Source organism: Rhinatrema bivittatum, chromosome 4 (assembly GCF_901001135.1).
Source record: "Rhinatrema bivittatum chromosome 4, aRhiBiv1.1, whole genome shotgun sequence".
Taxonomy (NCBI): domain Eukaryota; kingdom Metazoa; phylum Chordata; class Amphibia; order Gymnophiona; family Rhinatrematidae; genus Rhinatrema; species Rhinatrema bivittatum.
In genome coordinates, this window is record NC_042618.1 from 482,702,630 (window position 1) to 482,726,219 (window position 23,590).

The 23,590-nt window shown below is 48.4% G+C and overlaps 1 protein-coding gene across 1 annotated transcript in view; it reads left to right on the forward strand.

Moving 5' to 3' along the window:
* Nucleotides 1-23,590, forward strand: part of KDM7A (lysine demethylase 7A) — a 320,476-nt gene that overhangs the window by 233,615 nt on the left and 63,271 nt on the right. Inside the window, 2 exon segments of the mRNA XM_029597359.1 lie at nt 6,147-6,271; nt 13,289-13,449. Coding sequence (XP_029453219.1) covers nt 6,147-6,271; nt 13,289-13,449 — 286 coding nt within the window.

Here is a 23,590-nt window from a genome sequence, read left to right on the forward strand (position 1 = left end):
GTCCCACCGGGGGCCCCCCCCTCGGAGCCCCCCTCCGGGAGACAGGGGTTTTCCCCAGAGTTTATACTTTTGCTGCACACGGCATATCTGCAGAGCCTTGAGCCTCCCACGGGGCCTCCTCCACACAAGATACCGCGGCCCTCCCTACCTGCGGGGGCCCCTCTGCCTCCCCCGGCCCCCCCCGCTCCGGCGGGTGTGGGGGCCCCCCTCCCTCCCGCTCGCGCCCGCCTCCCGGGAAGCTCGGGGACTGCGGGCACAGGACCAGGTTCCCCTGGATCGGATCCGGCAGACCCGGGTCAAGGGGACTCCACTTCAGAAGGTGATGATCCGCACACGCTGCGTCTGTTCCAGAGGGAAGAGCTGGAGGACCTCCTGCCACAGGTTATTAAGGAGTTGGACCTCGATCCACCACCGGAGCCGCCCGCGCCCGTAGCGCCCGCTGTGGTCACTTCCTCTAGGAAGGGGGATCCGGTCTTGGCAGCCCGGAGGCCGAGGGCTCGGGCTTTTCCCATTCATGATTCTTTCCTCCAGCTTCTCACCGGGGAGTGGGATGCCCCGGAAGCTTCCTTCAAGGGCAGCCGGACCATGGAGAGGCTCTACCCACTGCCGGACGATTTTCTCGATCTCATCAAGGTACCGAAAGTGGACTCCGCGGTGACAGCGGTCACGAAGAGGACAACCATCCCAGTGACAGGGGGTGCGGCCTTACGAGACGCACAAGATCGCAAGTTGGAGGTCTTCCTCAAGCGGGTCTTCGAGGTCTCCGCGGTAGGCTTGCGGGCGGTGATGTGTAGCTCGCTGGTTCAGCGGGCCAGCCTTCTCTGGGTGCAACAACTGCTCACCTCTCAGGTCCTACCGGCTGGGGAGGCCGCCCAGGCGGATAGACTGGAAGCGGCGGTTGCTTATGGCGCTGACGCCTCCTATGACCTGTTTCGGGTCCTCGCCCGCTCCATGGCCTCGGTGGTAGCGGCACGGCGCCTTCTATGGCTCCGCAACTGGGCGGCGGACACATCCTCCAAGTCGAGCCTGGGCTCCCTGCCCTTCAGGGGCAAGTTCCTGTTCGGGGAGGATTTGGATCAAATCATCAAGACGCTGGGGGAAAATGCGGTTCATCGCCTGCCGGAGGACAGGTATCGTTCCACCAGGACTTTTCCGTCCTCTCGGACCAGAGCCAGGGCGCAACGGCGCTACCGGAACTACAGACCGGCGGCAACCAGGCCCTCTGCCCCCAGGTCTCAGCCCTGGTCTCGCTCCTTTCGCGGGCGCCGCCCCGCGCGTCCTGCCCCCGCAGCTGGACAACCTCCGCCCAAGTCCTCGCAATGATGTTCAGCTCGCCCACTCCGCCGTCCCCAGGATCGGGGGGCGACTGGCGTTCTTCTACGAGGAGTGGGCGCGAATCACATCGGATCAGTGGGTCTTGGACACCATCGGACAAGGTTACGCGTTGGAGTTTGTACGCGCCCCAAAGGGACGGTTCATATTCTCCCCTTGCGGCTCGGACACCAAGCGACAGGCGGTGCAGTTGACCCTGGACAGACTTTGGGAGATAGGCGCCATTGCGCCCGTGCCCTTCGGAGAGGTGGGCTCGGGCCATTATTCCATCTACTTCGTGGTGCCAAAGAAGGACGGTTCCTACCGGCCCATTCTGGACTTGAAAGAAGTCAACAAATCACTTCGGGTGGTTCGGTTCCGCATGGAAACGCTGCGGTCCGTGATCGCGGCGGTGCATCGGGGAGAATTCCTGGCCTCCTTGGACCTGACGGAGGCCTACCTCCACATCCCCATTCGCCGGGAGCATCATTGTCTGCTACGGTTCAAGATCCTGGATCAACATTTCCAGTTTGTGGCTCTCCCGTTCGGGCTGGCAACGGCTCCGCGCACTTTCACCAAGATCATGGTGGTGGTAGCGGCTGCCTTGCGGAAGGAGGGGATCCTAGTTCATCCTTACCTGGACGATTGGCTCATTCGAGCGAAGTCTCTTCGGCATGGACAGGAGGCGGTGGCCAGAGTCATAGAGTTTCTGCAGTCCCTAGGATGGGTGGTGAACTTTTCCAAGAGCTCCCTGGTGCCCTCGCAGCGCTTGGATTTCCTGGGGGCGACCTTCGACACCCGTGTGGGCGCGGTCTTTCTACGCCAGGACAAGGCGCAAGCTCTACGGGAACACATACAACGGTTTTCTGCGTTATCGGTTCCCACCTCCTGGGACTACCTGCAGCTCCTAGGGGTGATGGGTTCCACCATCGACATGGTCCCTTGGGCATTTGCGCACCTCAGGCCTCTACAGAGAGCGCTTCTATCCCGCTGGAAGCCGCTTTCGCAGGACTACCAGGTGCTCCTTCCCCTACCGCTGTTTGCCAGAAACAGTCTGACCTGGTGGATGAATCCGGAGAATTTGGCCCGCGGCGTGTCTCTCGATCTACCAAATTGGGTCGTGGTAACCACCGACGCCAGTCTTGTAGGCTGGGGAGCGGTCTGCGACCGCAGCGCCACGCAAGGAACGTGGTCCTCGGAGGAATCAAAGTGGTCCATCAATCTACTGGAGACCAGAGCGGTCAGATTAGCGCTCCAGCACTTCCTGCCTCTCCTCCAGAACCGGGAGGTCAGGATCTTATCGGACAATGCGACAACGGTGGCCTATATCAACCGGCAGGGCGGCACCCGCAGTCCGCAGGTCGCGCTCGAAACAGAGATGCTGATGCAGTGGGCGGAGCGGCATCTGGCCCGCCTGGCGGCCTCGCACATCGCGGGCGTGGACAACATCCAGGCCGATTACCTCAGCCGTCAGTTTTTGGACCCCGGGGAATGGTCCCTCTCCGACGAGGCGATGCAGCTGCTCGTTCGGCGGTGGGGATCCCCCCACCTCGACCTCATGGCGTCCGCACGAAACACCAAGGCTCCCCGGTTCTTCAGCCGCCGGAGAGAGCGGGGAGCGGAGGGCGTGGACGCTCTCGTACTCCCGTGGCCGGCCAACCTGCTCCTTTACGCGTTCCCGCCGTGGCCACTGGTGGGAAGACTACTCCGACGCGTAGAGGCCCACCAGGGACCGGTGATCTTCGTCGCCCCGGAGTGGCCAAGACGACCTTGGTTTGCGGACCTGATCCAACTGGTGATCGACGGACCCATCCGTCTAGGACATCTCCCCCGCCTCCTTCACCAAGGCCCGGTATTTTTCGACCAGGCAGAACTCTTCTGTCTTGTGGCCTGGCTTTTGAGAGGCGCCGCCTCCGGCGCCGGGGCTACCAGGAGGCGGTAGTCTCAACACTGCTGCGTTCTCGGAAGACTTCGACGTCGGTAGCCTATGTGCGAGTCTGGAAGGTGTTCGAGCTGTGGTGTGCCGGCCTGAACACGAGTCCCGCTGAGGCTTCGGTTCCTCAGATACTTCAGTTCCTGCAAGCAGGGGTGGACAAGGGGCTTGCATACAACTCTCTCCGGGTTCAGGTGGCCGCCCTTGGCTCGCTCCTGCGGGACGGGGGATCCCGGCTACAACACCCGGATATTCTCCGTTTTCTCAAAGGGGTCAAACACATGCGGCCTCCAGTGCGGAATCCTTGTCCTTCCTGGAGTCTCAACCTGGTGCTACGGGCCATGTCTGGACCTCCGTTTGAACCACTGCGGAATGCGACGATCAAGGATCTCACTCTCAAGACGGTGTTTCTGGTGGCTATCTGCTCCGCTCGGCGCATCTCGGAGCTGCAGGCCCTGTCGTGCAGGGAACCCTACCTCCGGTTCTCGGACTCCGGGGTTTCGATTCGCACTGTTCCCTCCTTTCTCCCGAAGGTGGTGTCCGCGTTCCATGTGAATCAGACGGTGGAGCTCCCTTCCTTCTCCTCCTCGGAACCGAGGTCTCTCCGGCTTCTGGACGTCAAGCGCACCCTGCACCTCTATCTGGAGGCTACGAATGATTTCCGGACTTCTGACCATCTCTTCGTCCTCTGGTCCGGCCCTCGGAAGGGAGCTCAGGCCACGAAGACGACCATTGCCAGATGGTTGAAGGCTGGCATTGCCGCTTCCTACATTGGGGTGGGACGGACTCCCCCGCCCGGTATTGTTGCGCATTCTACACGCTCTCAGGCGGCCTCTTGGGCGGAGACCCGCTCGGTCTCCTCTCAAGAAATCTGTAGGGCAGCCACCTGGAAGTCGTTACACACGTTCTCCAGACACTATCGTCTTCACCTCGCTTCCTCGGTTTTTGGACACTTTGGTGAGCAGGTTCTACGAGCGGGTCTCGCAGGACCCCACCCGGTTTAGGGACGCTTGGGTACATCCCACTGTCTGGACTGATCCAGGTACGTACAGGGAAAAGAAAATTATTCCTTACCTGCTAATTTTCGTTCCTGTAGTACCATGGATCAGTCCAGACGCCCACCGCATTTGGGTCCTATTCCTGCTCGACGGGGTTTTTCTCATACGGGACGGTAGTATTTTCTGTGTCTCATGATTGCTCAGTTCTTCCCTGTTTTGTCACAGTTCTGTTTTGGGGTTGACACGCTGACCTTTTTGTCCCCCCACCCGTTGGTGGGAAGGGTTCTACGGCTGATTGTTGCCGTTCATTAAACTTGATCCAATATGGGGGTTCTTGTTTTTACTCGGGCTTGGATATTCTCGATACTGAACTCCTGCAGAGGGGGTAGTAGCACTCCTGGTGACGCCCCCTCAAAGCTTTGGCTGACTCCATCTGCTGGATTGGGGACATAACCCACTGTCTGGACTGATCCATGGTACTACAGGAACGAAAATTAGCAGGTAAGGAATAATTTTCTTATTCAGAGCGGAAAAATAAAAAAATGGTGTGCTAAACCGGCTCTGTTCCCGGGTGTCTTGGTGTCTTTGTGTCTTATGGAGCAAATTAGGGGAGGACATAAAATGTGTTTTTGTCCCCATTTCGTTTTCGAGTCTGGGGAGGGCCATTTCTTTCCGCTCCCCGGATCAGAAAAACTTTTATCATTCTTTGTTGGAAAAACAAAAAACCCCATCCCTTTAAATTTAATTAACTACAACCCCTCACCCTCCTGACACCCCCCCCCCCCCCAAGATTTGCTAACAGTCCCTTGTGGTCCAGTGGGGGTCCGGGAGCGATCTCCTGCACTTGGGCCGTCGGCTGCCAGTATTCAAAATGGCGCCAATAGCCTTTGCCCTTACTATGTCACGGGGCTACTGGTGTTATTGGATGACCCCTGTCACATGGTTGGAGCACAAGATGGCGCCGGCCGTCCATTGCTCATACCATGTGACAGGGGCCGACCGATGGCACCGGTAAGGGCAAAGGCTGTCGGCGCCATTTGAATACTGGCAGCCGACTGCCCAAGTGCAGGAGGTCGCTCCCAGACCCCCGCTGGACCACCAGGGACTTTTGGCAAGTTTGGGGGGGGGGGCAGGAGGGTAGGGGGTTGTAGTTAGGTTTTTGGGGTTTGTTTTTTTTTAATATTCACTCCATAAGACGCACAGACATTTTCCCCCCACTTTTGGGGGGAAAAAAGCGCATCTTATGGATCAAAAAATACGGTACATCTCCTTTTTTGACCTCATCAAGTCTATGCACATGTCGATCTATATGTATGTCATGTTGTAAACCGTTGTGATCTTTTATTTGGAATGACAGTCTATAAAATGGCTAAATATAAGAATTAAAAGCAAATAGCATGTGACTCAATCATAACAAAAATAATTCTGAGAAAAAGAAATAGTGGAATTTGAAGTAATAGAGGAAGCCTTAGAACAAGACAGTTCAAAATGACAGGAGGTAAAAACCATTAGATACGTTCAGTCCCTGTATCTTCTCTCTTACTTGTAATGCTGCTCAACCATCACTTACCCTGCAGCTAAGGATCCTCTGCTTACCACAGGTTTTACCCCCTCGCTTCACTACAGCTAAGGATCCTCTCTGCTCGACCCAGATTTTATCCCTTAGTTCTCTCCTGCTAAAGATCCTCTGCCCTTATTCCAGATTCTACCCCTTAGCTTAGCATCCTCTAGGCATAACATAGGCTGCTTCTCACTGTTTTTGCCTCCACTGTCTATATTGAAAGGTAGTTCCAAGCATCAGTCGGTCTTTTTGTGAACATACTTTTTCTTGTGTTACTTCTAAGTCTATTTCTTTACTCTTAGAGAATAATTGCAGCTAAGTAATTTCATCCTTTATTTTTCAGAATATAACAAACTCTAAACTCAATGGGAAATTTATCAAACCCCTCCAAACCACTTCAACAGTATCTGAACGAAAAGCATGGAACAATGACCTTCGCTTGTTGCTGTCTAATGGAAGGATCATAAGGTAACACAGGTTCTTTGCCAAAGAAAGCTTTCTGAACAGGATGGTTTCAGTGCATGCAGTTTGTGTAGTACTATCTGCAGTGTGGGACAGGAGCTGTAGAGTGCACTGTGCAGTGAGAGATCAGTAGCCAAAGACTGACGCGCAACAAAGGAAGCATGCGTTCAGGGTTAGGAACCTCCCATCATGAATGGTGTAGCTAATAGGTTGCAAATTACAAACGTAAAGGTGAATTTTAAAAGCCCTGCGCATGCCAAAACCAAAAGATATGCACCCAAGTCGAGCTGGCATGCAACAAGCATATTCTCACAGGACAAGCAGGATGGTAGTCCTCACATGTGGGTGACATCATCAGGATGGAGCCCAATCACGGAACACTTTTTTGTCAAAGTTTCTAGAACTTTGACTGGCACCACTGAGCATACCCAGCATGATACCAACCCTGCATCCAGCAGGGGTCACACTTCAGACTTTTTTTTTTTTTTTCCCACGCAGCAGTAGCCTCGCGGATCTTGGAGCTCTGTGAATTTACCTCACAAACTTTCCTCACAGAAATTTAAACTTAAAATTGTTTTTTTCCCTATCCCAGGGGTCCCTCATCGTCGATGCCGGTAAGTCTCTTCCCGTCGTTTTTTCAGTCTATTCCCAGACATTTTCTCACTGTGTTCAGTCATCAACCATGCGACCATTTATTTTTTCAAAAATCATGGCCACCGGGTTCCGTAAGTGTCCTGAGTGCCCAAGAACTATGTCTATCACAGACCCGCAAGATGTGTGCGTACTCTGTCTTGGACCTGTTCATGACGTGCAACAGTGCACAAGCTGTTCACAAATGACTCTGAAAGGCCGGAAGGGCCGTTTGGAGAAGATGGAACTCCTTTTTAAGGTCTCTCCATCGACTTCTACTAAACCGGCATCGAGTCAAAACCCTCTATCCTCGAAGACTCCATCGCCACCAAAGTCTAAACGGCAAAAATCCACCGGTAACGTCCCCTCACCTTCTTCCTGGTCCAAAGCATAGACATCTTCGTCTTCGATGCCAGACAAGCAGCAGACTGATCATCAAGAGAAGCATAGACACAGTCATCGAAGTGTCTCCTCCGATGTATCGAAAAGCCATCGACATTGGTGATGGAGCCACCGTCCAAAAAGCCCCGAGGAGACGAGGCCCCATCCCTGTCTGGACTCGGGGCACAAAGGCATACCCCACCGTTATCGGTGCCGGGATCCGGAACTTCACTGCCATTGGTGGAACCTCCGGCTACGCCTTCCGAGCCTCCACCCCCAGTAGCTGTGCCCCCATGCTGGCTTCACGGGTGGAATTGGACAGGATTGTCCAAGAGGCAGTGCTTCAGGCTTTACGATCATTCCAGTCTCCACCGGTCCCCAGGCCGATGCCTGATCCCACGTCGAAGATGCTAGCTCCTCTTCTAGATAGACTGGACTCGTTAATCGATGCTCTTCCTATGGTTCCAGCCATACCATCAGCCCCCGTGAAGCCACAGACACCGATGCCAATACCTTTATCCTCTGAGGAACTGGATCGGCCGATGCCCGAACCAGGACCATCGGGCATCACACCGGCCTTCGAAAACACAGATACCATCGATGCCCTCACCATCTTCGGTGCCTCCATTGATGCCACCTAGACTTCCATCGGTGCCCCCTCGAATTCCATCGGTGCCACCTCTAGATCCGGCTGGATTTCCACCTCCACACCAACCTCAAGGTCCTGGAGGTGCCAGTGACTCATCCTTATGATCCATGGGGAGTTGTCTGACACTCATGGTTCAGATGATCTTCCTTCACAATCTTTACCTCCAGATGAACATCTATGCTTCCCACCTGAAGACTTAACTTTTGCAAATTTCATTAAGGAAATGTCCGAGACAATTCCCTTTGATTTGCAAACAGAAGAGGACACCAGGCATAAAATGCTTGAAGTGCTACAATTTGTTGATGCACCCAAGGAGGTAATGGCAGTTCCTGTTCATGAAGTACTACTGGACCTTTTAAAACCATAACTGGGAGGAAACAGGAAAGCTGATGCTATCTATCTGGTACAATCAACCCCAGGTTTCCAAAAATCTCTACTACCTCACCAATCAGTAGTTGTAGAGTCAGCCCAAAAGAAGTCTTAAAAAGGTCAGACCTCATTCATCAGCACCTCCAGGTAAGGAACAGAAATCCTTAGATACTTTCGGAAGAAGGGTCTTCCATGGCTCATTGCTCGCATTGCAGCATACCAGCTATAAATGACTCTGTACTCCAGGAATCTCTGGTGGAGAGTACAAGAGTATTCTGAATCTTTACCTGATGAATTTCAGGAAGAACTTAACATCCTCCTCAAAGGTTTAGATGCTGGTAAGCATGAGATAAGAGCAGTCTACGATATCTTTGACACCGCCTCCAGGGTTTCTGCAGCAGGCATCCGGGCACGACGTTGGGCATGGCTTAAATCCTCTGACTTGCGACAAGAGGTTCAGGATAGTCTTGCAGACTTGCCATGTACTGGTGACAACTTATTTGGTACCAAAATCCAAGAAATAGTTGCACAGTTAAAAGACCACCACGACACCTTACGTCAGCTGTCTGCTCTTCCTTCAGATTATCCTTCCACTACAAAGCGACCTTTCAGACGAGATCCTGGACGGTTTCAATATAAAACCAGAAGGTATTATCCACCGCAATCTCGTCCTCGACAGTCTAAACATCCTCAAAGGACAAACTCATCAGACTAGAACACCAAAATCCCAACCTGCCCCACAAACAGGGCCAGCTTCTGGTTTTTGACTCTCCTCTAGAGTAACAGCCAGTCTCTTCCTTCCCATGCCATTCCAGTGGGGGGGGCCGCTTGTTCCTTTTCTCCACTCTCTGGCATACCATCACGACAGATCAGTGGGTACTCTGTAATAAACCAAGAGTACCATCTAAACTTTCTCACTGTACCGCCAAACGGCTTATCCCCTCTCACAAATCCAGTCACTCCCCGCTTCTCGAAGCGGAACTCTTGACCCTTCTACAATCCAATGCTGTAGAACCAATACCTCGACAGCATTGGGGTCAAGGGTTCTACTCCCGCTACTTCCTGATCCCAAAAAAATCAGGAGGCATTCGTCCTATTTTGGATTTGTGCCCTAAACAAATATCTCAGAAAAGTTCAGAATAGTAACCTTAGGAACCTTGCTCCCACTGATTTAAAGAACAGATTGGCTTTGCTCTCTGGACCTGCAGGAGGCTTACGCACACATAGGTATTTGAGATGAGGCGGTTATATCGCTAAGATTTCCCCCTGTTCTATTGTAAACCGGTACGATAAGACCTGGTCTTGAGTATCGGTAATTTTATTTATTTATTTAACTTTTTTTATATACCGAAATTCTAGCAACAATGTTGCTAATCATTTCGGTTTACATATAACATTGGAGTGACTTAACATGCGAGTCTTACATGGAACAGGAAAATGAACTTGGAGACAATTGAATAAATACTAATAACAAATAACATTAAAACAACAGTAGTAATAGACATGTTATATACATGTCTATTAATAAATAAATAAATAAAAGATTCATAGTAGGACAGTCTCATTTTCGGTACCATGTACTACCATCAGCCCCAAGGGTTTTCACAAAATGCCTGGCAGTCGTAGCAGCCCATTTAAGAAAAACAACGTCCATGTCTATCCATACCTGGATGATTGGCTTATAAGGGCTCAGACTCAAAGGGGAGCATCTCAGTCATTCCGTTGCACAATTGATCTGCTCCAATTACTGGGGTTCCTTAACTACCCCAAATCCAATCTGACTCCATCTCAAATAATTTCGTTCATAGGAGCAGATATCGACATTCTCCAGGCAAAAGCATTCCTCCCACATTCCAGGGCACGATCCTTATCCATCATGGCAAGATTCCTTCAATCTCGCCAGACCACTTCGGCTCATCACCTCTTGACCTTACTGGGCCACATGGCATCCATAGTTCATATAACTCCCATGGCTCGTTTAGACATGAGTGTCTCAATGGACTTTAAAATCCCATTGGTCCCAGTCAAGTCAAAAGATGTCTCACATTATCCACGTCACCAATCAGTTACGTCTCTCCCTGAATTGGTGGATACAGGAGTCCAATCTTCTTCTAGGACTACCTTTCCAGCCTCCACAATCCCAAATTATTCTAACTACAGATGCATCTACCCTGGGTTGGGGAGCTCACATCCACAATCTCCAGTTCCAGGGTTTATGGACCAAGGTGGAGTTGAAACATCAGATAAACTTTCTAGAACTCTGTGCAATTCGATATGCCCTCTCTGCTTTTCAGGATTGCCTAGCGAACAAAGTGGTCCTCATGCAAACAGACAATCAGGTTGCAATGTGGTATCTAAACAAACAAGGGGGCTCAGGATCTTATCTACTGTGTCAGAAGACTGTGCAGATTTGGGCCTGGGCTCTCTTCCACTCCTTATTGCTGAAGGCGACTTATCTAGCAGGAGTAGACAACATGATGGCAGACAATCTCAGCCGCACTTTTCATCCCCATGAATGGTTCCTGAACCCCACGGTAGCAGAACGTATATTTCACCAGTTGGGCCATCTGCAAGTAGACCTATTTGTATCAATACACAACCACAAAGTAACGACTTTCTACTCTCTGCACCGCAGCCATGAAGTTCCCCCCACAGGATGCCTTTGCCCACTCATGGTCAATGGGTCTCCTCTATGCTTACCCTTCATTTCCACTCATCAGCAACGCTCTCGTGAAGTTACGGCAGGACAAAGGGACAATGATTCTCATAGCCCCTCACTGGCCGCATCAGGTATGGTTTCCTATCCTTCGCGACCTATCAGTTCAACGTCCAATTCACCTGAGCACAGACCCAATGTTAATAACCCAGAACAACGGTCTACTGCGTCATCCCAATCTCCAATCACTGTCCCTGACAGCTTGGATGTTGAAAGCTTGAATTTGCAAGCTTTAAATCTATCCGACAATGTTTCACAAGTCCTCGTAGCTTCACGAAAGCCTTCTACCAGAAGATCGTATCATGCAAAATGGAAAAGATTTTCCTCGTGGTGCGAGACAAAGGAAATAGACCCTTTTTCCTGTTCCTAGAAAAATTCCTGGACTACCTTTGGCATATTTCGGAATCTGGATTACAGGCTTCCTCTATTTGAGTACACATTAGTGCTATCTTGGCTTATCACAAAGGTATTGACAAAATCACGATATCAACACAACCGCTCATGGCTCACTTCATGAGGGGTTTACTGTACCTTAAGCCTCCCCTATGTCCTCCAGTTCCTACCTGGGACCTTAATGTTGTTCTAGCACAATTTATGAAGCCTCCCTTTGAGCCTTTGCATTCCTGCGAGTTTTGCCATCTCACTTGGAAGGTGATATTTCTCATCGCTATTACATCCGCTCGCAGGGTCAGTGAGTTACATGCATTAGTCACATATGCACCTTACACTAGGTTCCTTCATGACCGTGTAGTGCTTTTAACTCACCCTAAATTCCTGCCAAAGGTGGTCTCTGAGTTTCATTTAAATCAATGTATAACTCTTCCAACCTTTTTTCCCAGACCTCACTCACAACCAGGTGCGCGAGCTCTCCACTCCTTGAACTGCAAACATGTTCTTGCTTTTATTTAGATCATACTGCAGCCCAAAGGACATCCACCCAATTATTTGTCTCTTTTGATAAAGCCAAATTTGGTACTCCGGTAGGGAACAGACTATTTCCACATGGCTAGCAGATTGCATTTCCTTTTGCTATCACCAAGCAGGTCTTCCTCTTCAAGACCGTGTTAAAGCGCACACTGTAAGAGCAATGGCAAAGTCAGTGGCTCACCTCCGTTCCGTTCCTCTTGCGGACATCTGTAGGGCTGCCACATGGAGCTCTCTCCATACCTTTGCAGCTCATTACTGCCTTGACAAATCTGGTAGACAGGATTCCATCTTCGGCCATTCTGTCCTCTGTAAGCTGTTTCCCATCTAATATCCCAACTCCTTCCTACAGGCCAGGAAGATGATCAGGCTGCCCAATTCACCAAAACTACCTCGCTGCTTGTGCCTGACATTCGGGCATCCTGTAGCTTGCTAATCGCCCACATGTGAGGACTACCGTCCTGTGAGAAAGCAGAGTTGCTTACATGTAACAAGTGTTCTCCTAGGACAGCAGGATGTTAGTCCTCACGGAACCCGCCCACCACACCGCGGAGTTGGGTCCGTACGTTTTCTTATTTTATTTTTTGCTCGATCTTTACTACAAACGAGACTGAAGGGGGGACCCCTGCTGGATGCAGAGTTAGCCTTGCTGGGCATGCTCAGTGGTGCCAGTAAAAGTTCTAGAAACTTTGACAAAAGTGTTCCATGATTGGGCTTCATCCTGATGTCACCCATATGTGAGGACTAACATCTACTGTCCTGTGAGAACACCTGTTACAGGTAAGCAACTCTGCTTTTTAAAAGGCACCCACGTGTACACATTCTTGCCGCTATGCGTGCAAATACATTTTCCTGAAAAAAGGGCAAAGAATGGGCGTTCCTGGATTTCACAATGAAACTAGTGCATACATATGCGCACAGGCATGTTCCGAGGGTCCCTTGCTGCATAACTTTAATTCTATGGATGGCGTGTAAGTCAGAAAACAAAAAGTAAAGAAGTGAGCAGGGTTTTAAAGGTTGGAGTTAGAGTAAAAGGGAGGCTATTAAACTAGGGGGTTTGGAAGTCCTATTCCTTGCCTGAGCAAACTGGGAAAACCAGAAGTGGCATTTGTGCGCATAGGCACATGCCTACTTAAAATTGTGCACACACGTGCGTGTATTCAACCTATTTTATACCATGCACGCATATGTGCACGTATGTTATAAAATGGCAGCATCCCTGGGTGTGAGCCAGCAAATGTGCACAGTTCGCCTGCACAGCTGTGTAAAAGTTACTGTCTCTGTGTAGTGTTAAGCTATCAATCTTGGCACCAGTACCTCTAACATTTTGTTACTTCTCTTATGGTGAACACAGGCATGAAAGGCAGCCATTCACTGATCGAAGCCTATTCACTGCAGAAAGTGATGATGAAGATGAAAGGGCACGAACGAAAAAGGCACAGGACAGGGAGGTGGGGGAGCAGACTTCAGAGTCAGAGGGAGAAGATAAACCAGAGATCCAGAAACCACTGAACAGTATGGATGTTTGGGTTTTTTTAATGGAGCTAGGAACAGTACTGGGTAATATGCAAAACCTGTGACTGGCAGGCATCTAGTTAAAGTGTATTAAGTTACCTGCCATAATGGTAAAGTGGACAAATGACTTGGATTATGTGTTGAAAAATTGCATGATGCTGTACTTGTGTGTTAGAATGCACTGAAACTTCAAATATACCTAAAGCTTTGAGTGCCTTTCAGAGGGCCTAGGAAACTTAAGAGTAGGGAGAAGGGATATAGAAGTACTTTACCAGAAAACTTGGAAATTTTGATCTGCTCAGCGCCACGTGCAGTCCCATGCCTTTGGAGAAAGTAACGTACCCCTGGCAGACTAAATGTTTATCACATACATATCGGACTTCCTGTATTGCACGACACACAGCTGCCCTCAGTTTGTTGTTCCAGATCCAGAAAGCTCTGTAGTTTTTGGTTTTTTTTCTTCTGTGTTTGTGCTAATTTCCTCCAGGCCTTGTCCATAAATGTTTATCATTTTAACTACTTAGGTCCCTAATCATTTCTTTCAGCTGCTTTTGAAGTTTTATTTCCTCCTGAATCTTTTCAGCAAGAATGGGCTTGCCTACTATCCCTGGTTTTTTGGTTTTTTTTTCTCCTGGAGGCATCTTTTTATTTTTTTTTTTTTCCAAGTATTTTCACCCTTTGATTTTGTCAGTGTTTTCGAAGCAGGCCAGTGGCTTCAAATTTTGTTTCAAGTACCCAGTAAACATATTCATTGCCAGCCATTGCAAAGTGGGCTACTACACTGATGGCTGTGAAATCATCTACTTAGAGATGGTTTGGTCTCAGGAAGACAGGCTCTATTTTATTTTTGCCAGTGAACTTAAGACTAACTCTAAGAAGCCAACTTCAGAACCTTGATGCACAGCATGTGGAGCCAGTCACAGTCATGCTGTGGCCAAGACTTGCTGAAGAGATTCTCTGACTTCTTGGCTCTTTGGTCTAAGGGTGAGTCCAAGAGTCAAGCCAAGAATCAATCTTCAACTTGAGTCTAAGCAAGGACATTGTTTATCATTGGCTGGGCCCATACTATGGAACATGATGCCCCCTGAACTCAGATTGCAGAATAATCTCAAAACTTTTAAGAAAAATGTACAAACATGGCTCTTTAAAAAAGCCTTCACTAAAGAGTGTGGAGGGTAGAGATTGAAACTACAGAGTAATGCAGATGAGAATAAATTTACTCAATCCTACATTTAAGAAGTAATATCTCAGAGATAGTAACTCAATAATATACCTGGACTTGACCAACATTACTCAAATAATGATTTTATTTATGAAATTGTAACCGAACTTTATTGGCACCTGTTAGAATGTACGATATCCTAGATTTACTAACCTTAGTCTGTGCCTATTTGTAAACCGTTGCGATGGTATATAACTTAGTGACGGTATAGAAAAGTTTTTAAATAAATAAAAATACTATTTTGGAAGCCCAGATAAAATGTATTCTCCCAGGACAAGCAGGATGTAGCCCTCACATATAGGCTTCATCACTGGATGGAGCCCTATCACAGAAAACTTTTCTGTCAAAGTTTCTAGAACTTTTGACTGGCACACTGAGCATGCCCAGCATGCCATCATCCTTGTAGCCACAGGGGTCTCCCTTCAGTTTTTTTTCCCTGCTGAAGTTTGCCTTGCGGTTAGGAGCTCTGAAATTTCTCACAAAAATTTACCACACGGAATACTTGAATTTTACTTATCCCAGGACAAACAGGATGCTAGTCCTCACAAATGGGTGATGTCACTGACAGAGCCCTATTGCGGGAAAACTTTCTGTCAAAGTTTCTATAAACTTTTGACTGGCACTATGTGGCCACTGAGCATGCCCAGCATGCCATGATATTCTCTGCCACAGGGGTCTCTCTCTAGTATTCGTTTTTCCATGCTGCTATAAGCATCGCGGAGCAAGGAACCCTGTGAGTTTTCTCACAGACTTACTGACTAGAAAGTCATTGATTTTTCAAAATATTTCTCTCCCATACGGGTTTTCTCTCACATTTCCACCGGCCGGTGAGAAATCATTCTCGTTTTTACTTAAGTAAAATCTTTCTCTCAGAATTTTTCCCCTCCTTTCATAGACGGCTGTCGGGAAAAGATGGCTTCAGGATTTAAAAAATGTCCGGTATGTAATGGGACGATGTCTATCACAGATCCACACCTTGAGTGTGTTCTGTGTTTGGGAGATGACTCCCAAAGGAAGAAAACTTCGGCAGGAGAAGATGGAGCATCTCTTTCACCTTCAGATTCTTCCTTCTCCTTCAACATCGACGAAATCGTCCCCGGCAGGAGTTTCAAAGAAAGTTTTACTGAAAAAATGTCATCTGGAGGGATCGGGAGATCAAGCATTACCATCGACCTCGATGGCATCGATAAGGTCAGTGGTTTTACTGAAAAAATCTCATCTGGAGGGATCGGGAGATCAAGCATTGCCATCGACCTCGATGGCATCGATAAGGTCAGTGGTCCAGCATAGGCCTAAATATCGACACCGACCCTAGCGTCATCCCTCTCCCCAGAAGAACCGACAGCTAAGCGGCAGAAGCCTCAGGAAACTCCGATAACAGCGGCGCTGGGGCCTACATAGTCATCAATTGAACCTCCACAGGGATCTGTGCAGGTAATAATGCCTACACCACATGCAGCTGCTCTTCCACACCAGCTGTATCGCAGGAATTGTCTAATTTTATAAGACAAGCGGTACTCCAGGCCCTGAAAGAACAGACACCTATTCTGACGACTGTGCCAGTGACGTCACCGATGCCGGTGTCAACACCGATGTCGGTTCTTGAACCGATGCCTGTACCTTCGCCGATGCCGGTGATTACACCAACACCGGTCACCATACCATACCGATGATGACTTTGTCGATGCTGGTTCCGATGCCGATGTCACTAATTACATCAATGCCGGTACCTAAACCGATGAAAACTACGGTGACATCGACGCGACCACCGAAAACACCATCGATGCCAACCTTGCCTGGGGATCCAGGAAGTTCAGAATTGGCACTATATCAGCTGTTAATGAAAAAATATCATAAACTGCTCGATTCTCTTCCCTCAAATCCATAGGAAGAACAACCTGAAGAATCACCTATTGATGATTCATTACCAGGACCTTCAGGGATTCCTCGACCACCTGCACCTTCCAAAACATTTCCTCAACCCCAAGATCCATATGATACTTGGAGTGACACCTCATCTGAAGCTTTTATGTCGGATCCATCCCCACCAGATCCAAGAAAAAAATCTCCTCCAGAGGATTTTTCATTCACATTCTTTGTACAGGAAATGTCTGACACCATACCATTCACTTTGGTCACAGAGCAAGATACCAGACAGCAAACATTGGAGGTACTTCAATTTGTAGACCCTCCAAAGCAAGTGGTAGCTATACCAGTCCATGATGTTCTGCTGGATTTGCAACATCGCATTTGGGAATATCCATGCTCAGTACCAGCTGTTAATAAACGAATGGACAGTACATATTTGATGCAGTCTGCTCCTGGCTACCAAAGGTCGCAGCTCCCTCACCAGTCAGTAGTGGTAGAGTCCACGCAAAAGAAGTCCAAGAGGATTAGACCATATTCCTCAAATCCTCAAGGTGTAAAGATCACAGATTTTTAGATTCCCTGGGGCGGAAGGTCTACCAAGGGGCCAAGTTAAATTCTAGGATATCTTCATATCAACTTTACATGACTCAATATCAGAGAAATTTATGGACGCAAATGCAGGAATTTATACCATCTCTTCCATCACAATATCAAGAAGCAGCCCAAGCCATCATCCAAAAAAGGACTAGAGGCAGGCAAACATGAAGTGCGTGCAGCCTATGATGGATTCAAGACAGCTTCCAGGGTAGCTGCATCAGGGATCAGTGCCAGGCGTTGGGCATGACTTAAAGCCTCGGACCTCAGGCCTGAAGTCCAGGATAAATTAGTAGATCTTCCATGCCTGGGAGATAACCTCTTTGGATCCAAGATGCAGGATGCAGTTACGCAGCTAAAAGAGCATACGGAAACCCTGAGACAGCTTTCCTCGATCCCACAGGATCCACCTACGCACCCAGTTTGTAGGCCTCAAAAGATACTAGAAGACCATTCTATAGGCAAAGACGGTACTACCCTCCTGCATCTAGAACCAGGTCTACTAGACCTCAACAAAGGCCTCAGCCCAGACAACCTAGGGCGGCTAGGCCTCAACCTACGCCACAGACAGGACCTGCTGCTGGCTTTTGAGGACACTCGCAGAGAACACAGCCACCTCTCCAATCCTCAGCCACAACTTCCGGTAGGAGGTCGAGTATCCTCCTTTTACACCCATTGGGTTCAAATAACAGATCAATGGGTACTTGCAATCATATCTCGAGGTTACCAACTCAATTTCCTCTCAATTCCAACAGATTCTCCTCCGAGACCTTTCTCTCAGCGAAAATCACATACTCCAATTGCAAGTAGAATTATCCACCCTTCTGAAAACCAGGGCTGTAGAGCCAGTGCCCCGGACTCAGCAGGGCAGAGGATTCTATTCCTGTTATTTCCTCATTCCAAAGAAAACCGGGGGCTTACGTCCCATCCTAGACCTCAGAAATCTCAATGAATTTCTAAAGACCTACACTAGACATCTTAACCTTGTAAATAAGTTGCTGTAAGTTAAATCCCCCCCTCTTCTCACATCCAATTCCCAGTTATTTATTTCCCTGTTTTATTGTAACTGTCACTATCCTTACAATAATCTTGTTACAGTTGTTTGAGTTATCTCCTATCTTGCACACTTTGTTAATTGTAAACCGGTTTGATGTGATCCTTATCATGAAAGCCGGTATAGTAAAAATAATAAATAAATAAAGAAGGAAAAGTTCAGGATGGTTTCTCTAGGCACCATGCTTCCACTTCTTCAATCAGGAGATTGGCTTTGTTCTCTGGATCTTCAAGACGCTTACGCTCACATTCCAATATTCCCTCCTCATCGCAAGTATCTGCATTTCATGGTAGTCATCAGCATTTCCAGTACAGAGTACTGCCATTCTGACTTGCCTCTGCTCCCAGAGTATTCACCAAATGTCTGGCAGTAATAGCACACTTGCACAAGGAAAGTGTCCATGTATTTCCCTATTTAGATGACTGGCTCATCAGAAGTCAATCTCAACAAGGAGCTCTGGCTTCTCTGTTGAACAATTGCTCTACTTCACTCCATGGGCTTTCTCATCAATTATCAAAAGTACCATCTCACTCCATCTCACCTGCTTCAATTCATAGGAGCAGAATTGAACACCATCCTCTCAAAGGCCTTTCTACCCGAGGATCGGGCAGAGACACTTTCCTTTTTGGCAAAGTCCATTTACTCAATGAAACAAGCAACAGCTCACCAGTTTCTCACTTTGCTAGGCCACATGGCCTCCACAGTTCGTTACTCCTATGGCAAAATTAGCCATGAGAATAACCCAATGGACTTTAAGATCACAATGGATCCAAGCCATTCAACCACTTTACTCTCCAATTCAAGTAACCCACCAGCTAAGTTCCTCTCTTCGTTGGTGGGTGAACAAGGACAATTTGTGCAAGGGCCTTACTGTTCCAACAACCAGTTCCACAGATAACACTAACCACAGATGCATCCACCTTGGGTTGGGGAGCTCACATACACAACCTCCAAACCCAAGGTACTTGGACAAAACTCGAAGCAACATTTCAAATCAATTTTCTGGAACTTCGAGTTATCCATTATGCTCTGCATGCATTCAAGGACTACCTTTCACACAAGATTGTTCTCATCCAAACAGACAACACAGTTGCCATGTGGTACATCAACAAACAGGGAGGTACAGGCTCATATCTCCTTTGTCAAGAAGCTGCACAGATTTGGGGCTGGGCCCTGAACCACTCAATGTTCCTCAGGGCCACTTATCTGGCAGGCATTCACAATGTAGTGGCAGATCGACTCAATCGTCAGTTCCAACCACACGAGTGGTCCCTGGATCCCTCAGTAGTGACCAGGATATTTCAGCATTGGGGGCAACTCCCAACAATAGATCTTTGCGTCACATCTGAATCACAAAGTGGATAAATTCTGTTCTCTACACAAACAGAAAAACCAGCCAGCCAAGGGCGCTTTTGCTCGCCCTTGGAACTCAGGCCTTCTATACGCGTATCCTCCAATACCGCTCATAACCAAAACTCTAGTGAAGCTCCAACAGGACAGGGGGGGTCCATGATACTCATAGCCCCATATTGGCCTTGACAAGTATGGTTTCCCACACTTCTAGACCTGTCAATCAGGGATCCAATTCGTCTGGGAGTAGCTCCCAATCTCATAACTCAGGATCAGGGTTGGTTGCGCCATTCCAACCTTTAATCCCTTTCCCTGACAGCATGGATGTTGAAAGCTTGATTTTACAACCACTCAATCTTTCAACTAATGTATCTCAAGTGCTTTTAGCTTCACGTAAACCTTCAACACGAAAAAACTATTCTTCGAAATGGAAAAGGTTTACTTTGTGGTGCAGGCAAAAGAGTATTGATCCTTTCACCTGCCCCACAACTTCTCTACTAGACTACTTATGCCATCTTTCAGATTCTGGTCTTCAGACTTCATCTGTCAGAGTACATCTAAGTGCAATCTCAGCTTACCATAACAAGATGGGAGATGCACCAATATCCATACAACCTCTTGTCAGTAGGTTTATGAGAAATTTAACTCAACTTAAACCACCAATTCGGCCACCAGTCACAGAATGGGACCTGAATCTGGTCTTAACAAGGCTCATGTGTTCTCCTTTTGAACCCATGAATTCCTGTGATCTTAAATTTTTCACATGGAAGACTATCTTCCTCATAGCCATTACATCAGCTAGAAGGGTTAGTGAATTACAAGCACTTGTCACGTACTCACTCTATACAAAATTCCTACATGGCAGAGTGGTTCTCCGTACACATCCAAAATTCCTTCCCAAGGTAGTTACGGAATTCCACTTGAACCAATCCATAGTTTTACCCACATTCTTTCCAAGACCTCATTCCCACCAAGGAGAACAGGCCTTACATACCTTGGATTGTAAGCGTGCGCTAGCTTTTTATTTAGACTGCATTGCAGTCCACAGAAAATCCACTCAACTCTTTGTATCGTATGATCCAAACAAACCGGGAAAAGCAGTGGGTAAACATACTCTATCCATTTGGCTAGCAGATTGCATACAGTTTTGCTATGAAAAAGCAGGCCTTCCTCTCCAAGGGCGAGAAAAGGCGCATTCAGTAAGAGCAATGTCATCCTCAGTAGCACACTATCGTTCAGTGCCAATTCTTGACATATGTAAAGCAGCATCATGGAGTTCTCTTCACACCTTTGCAGCTCATTACTGTTTGGACAAACAAGGACGACAAGATTCAGCATATGGATAGTCTGTCTTAAAGAACTTGTTTCCAGTTTAATCCCAACTCCTTCCACATCCAACCTGCTATGATTTTCGGCTGACTCATTTTCACCAACAATACTTCACTGTTGCTTCACTACAAAATGACTCAGCCTCTAGCTTGCTAATCACCCATATGTGAGGGCTAGCATCCTGCTTGTCCTGGGATAAAGCAAAATTGCTTACCTTGTAATAGGTGTTATCCCAGGACAGCAGGATGTAGTCCTCACGAAACCCACCCGCCACCCCCGCGGAGTTGGGTATGTTACCTTTTTATTTTATTTTTGCTAAAGGTTATTGCTACATACAAGACTAGAGAGAGACCCCTGTGGCAGAGAATATCATGGCATGCTCAGTGGCCACACAGTGCCAGTCAAAAGCTTATAGAAACTTTGACAGAAATTTTTCCCGCAATAGGGCTCAGTTAGTGACGACACCCATATGTGAGGACTACATCCTGCTGTTCTGAGATAACACCTATTACAAGGTAAGCAATTTTGCTTTCTCCAAAAAATCCCTCACACGGGTCTCCCATCGTGACATCTATTTTCATTGCTCTGTGAGAGAATTCTCCAGTCTTCGGTCGGTTCCTGCCTCCCCTTTTTTTGGTGTCCGCAGGCCATCGATCATTTTTAGGCCTCCCCTTTTTTTCTATCATGGCAACAGGTTTTAGAAAATGCCCGGAGTGTCCCCGTACGATGTCAATTACCAACCCACATGATATCTGTGTGCTGTGCCTCTGCTCATCACACGACGTTTCTCACTGCCCAAGTTGTGCCCAGATGACCCCGAAGGGTAGGCGGGTTCGCCTCGACAAAATGGAGTCCCGTTTTAAAATCAGGTTGACTCCATCGATGTCCACCCAGTCGTCACCAGCAGGAGCATCGAAGAAACTTGTCAAACTTTGCCAGGAGCACCAGGGCAGCAGTGACCATCCATCGCCAAATTTATCCAAGGCATCTGCATCGTCTTCCTCAGTGCCGGAGAAAGACCAGACCGAGCACAGAGGGAAACGCCGGCACCGATGCGAGTCTACTCCTGGTGCTGACACCGCATCGACCTCGATGGCTATCGAGCCGAATGCGAAGAGGACACAGGTAGAGGAGCCTCCGACCCCCCCTCTCCAACCGAGAAATCAAGATGATCTACACCGATATCGGTGCCGGGTACTGAGCCCCCACAAATTCCTGTGGAGGTGCCAGTAGTGCCTATCCTGCCTCCCCCTGTAGCTGCAATGTCTACTCAAGCTTTCAGGGAGGAACTGGATGGTCTTATCTGCCAGGCAGTGCTCGATGCTCTCCGAGACTTACAGCCATCTATGCAGACTCCCAGCCATCTATGCAGACTCCCATACCAATACCAGAGCCATCGATGATTACACCACTGCTAAGCCGACTGGATATGCTCATCAGTGCCTTTCCAACATAACCTAGGCCACCAATGCCAAAGCAACTCACAAAGTCTCTGAAACCCCTGATACCCATTCCAGGGCCGTCAGAAGACGAAAGCACGGACTCCAGTCCTATCTCAGCACCTGTTCCACCGATGCCGGATCCGATACCTGGTCCATTGAGGCTCCCGAGACCGAGATGCCCACGTTTGCCTTAGGTGCCACCGAAATCCATTTCAGTGCCACTGCATCTTCCATCAAAGGATCCATTGGTGCCAATACGTCCTACAGTACCAACCTTCTTACTGCCTTCAGGATCTCGGCTAGAGACCTTTTCTGACACATGGGAAGATGTTGACACTGACACATCCACGGAGGACATCATATCAGAACCATCTCCTCCGGAAGAAAGGAGAAAATCTCCCCCAGAAGACCTCTCCTTTGCAAAGTTTGTAAAGGAAATGTCAGACAATCCCCTTTGACCTGATTACAGAGGAGGACACACGCCATAAAACATTGGAAGTTCTCAAATTTGTTGATGCTCCAAAAGAAGTTATGGCTATCCCTGTCCACGAGGTGCTTGTGGATCTCCAACATCTCTGGGATCATCCTTGTACTGTCCAACCAGTGAATAGGAGGACATATGCAACTTATCTGGTCCGACATATTCCTGGATTCCAAAAGCCACAACTACCCCATCACTCAGTGGTAGTTGAATCTGCACAGAAAAAGGCCAGGCGTCTGCGCCCTCACTCTTCAACAGTTTCTGGCAAAGACCAAAAATTCTTGGATATTTTGGGTTGCAAGATGTTTCAGGGCTCTATGCTATTGTCACATATCGCTGCACACCAACTTTACATGACACAATATCAAAGGAATCTCTGGAAGCAGGTTCAAGGAATAGCTGACTCTCTTCCCCAACAACAACAAGATACTCTCAATGCCATAATACAGAAAGGCCTTGAGGCTGGGAAACATGAGGCTTGGGCTGCTTAAGACTCCTTTGAAACTGCTGCTTGCTTATCAGCATCAGGAATCAGCGCCAGGAGGTGGGCCTGGCTAAAAGCATCTGGCTTGAGATCTGAAGTCTAAGACAATTTCACGGATTTGCCATATACCTGTGACAACCTATTCGGCGACAAGATACAGGATGCAGTAGCTCAATAAAAAGATCATAACGAGACCCTGCGTCAATTGTCCACGATTACTACAGAGGGCCCTTCCTCTGCAAGAACACCCACGAGAAGGGACCCTAGAAAACCATTTTAACACCCACGCAGACACTACCCACCTACGTCTCGCGTG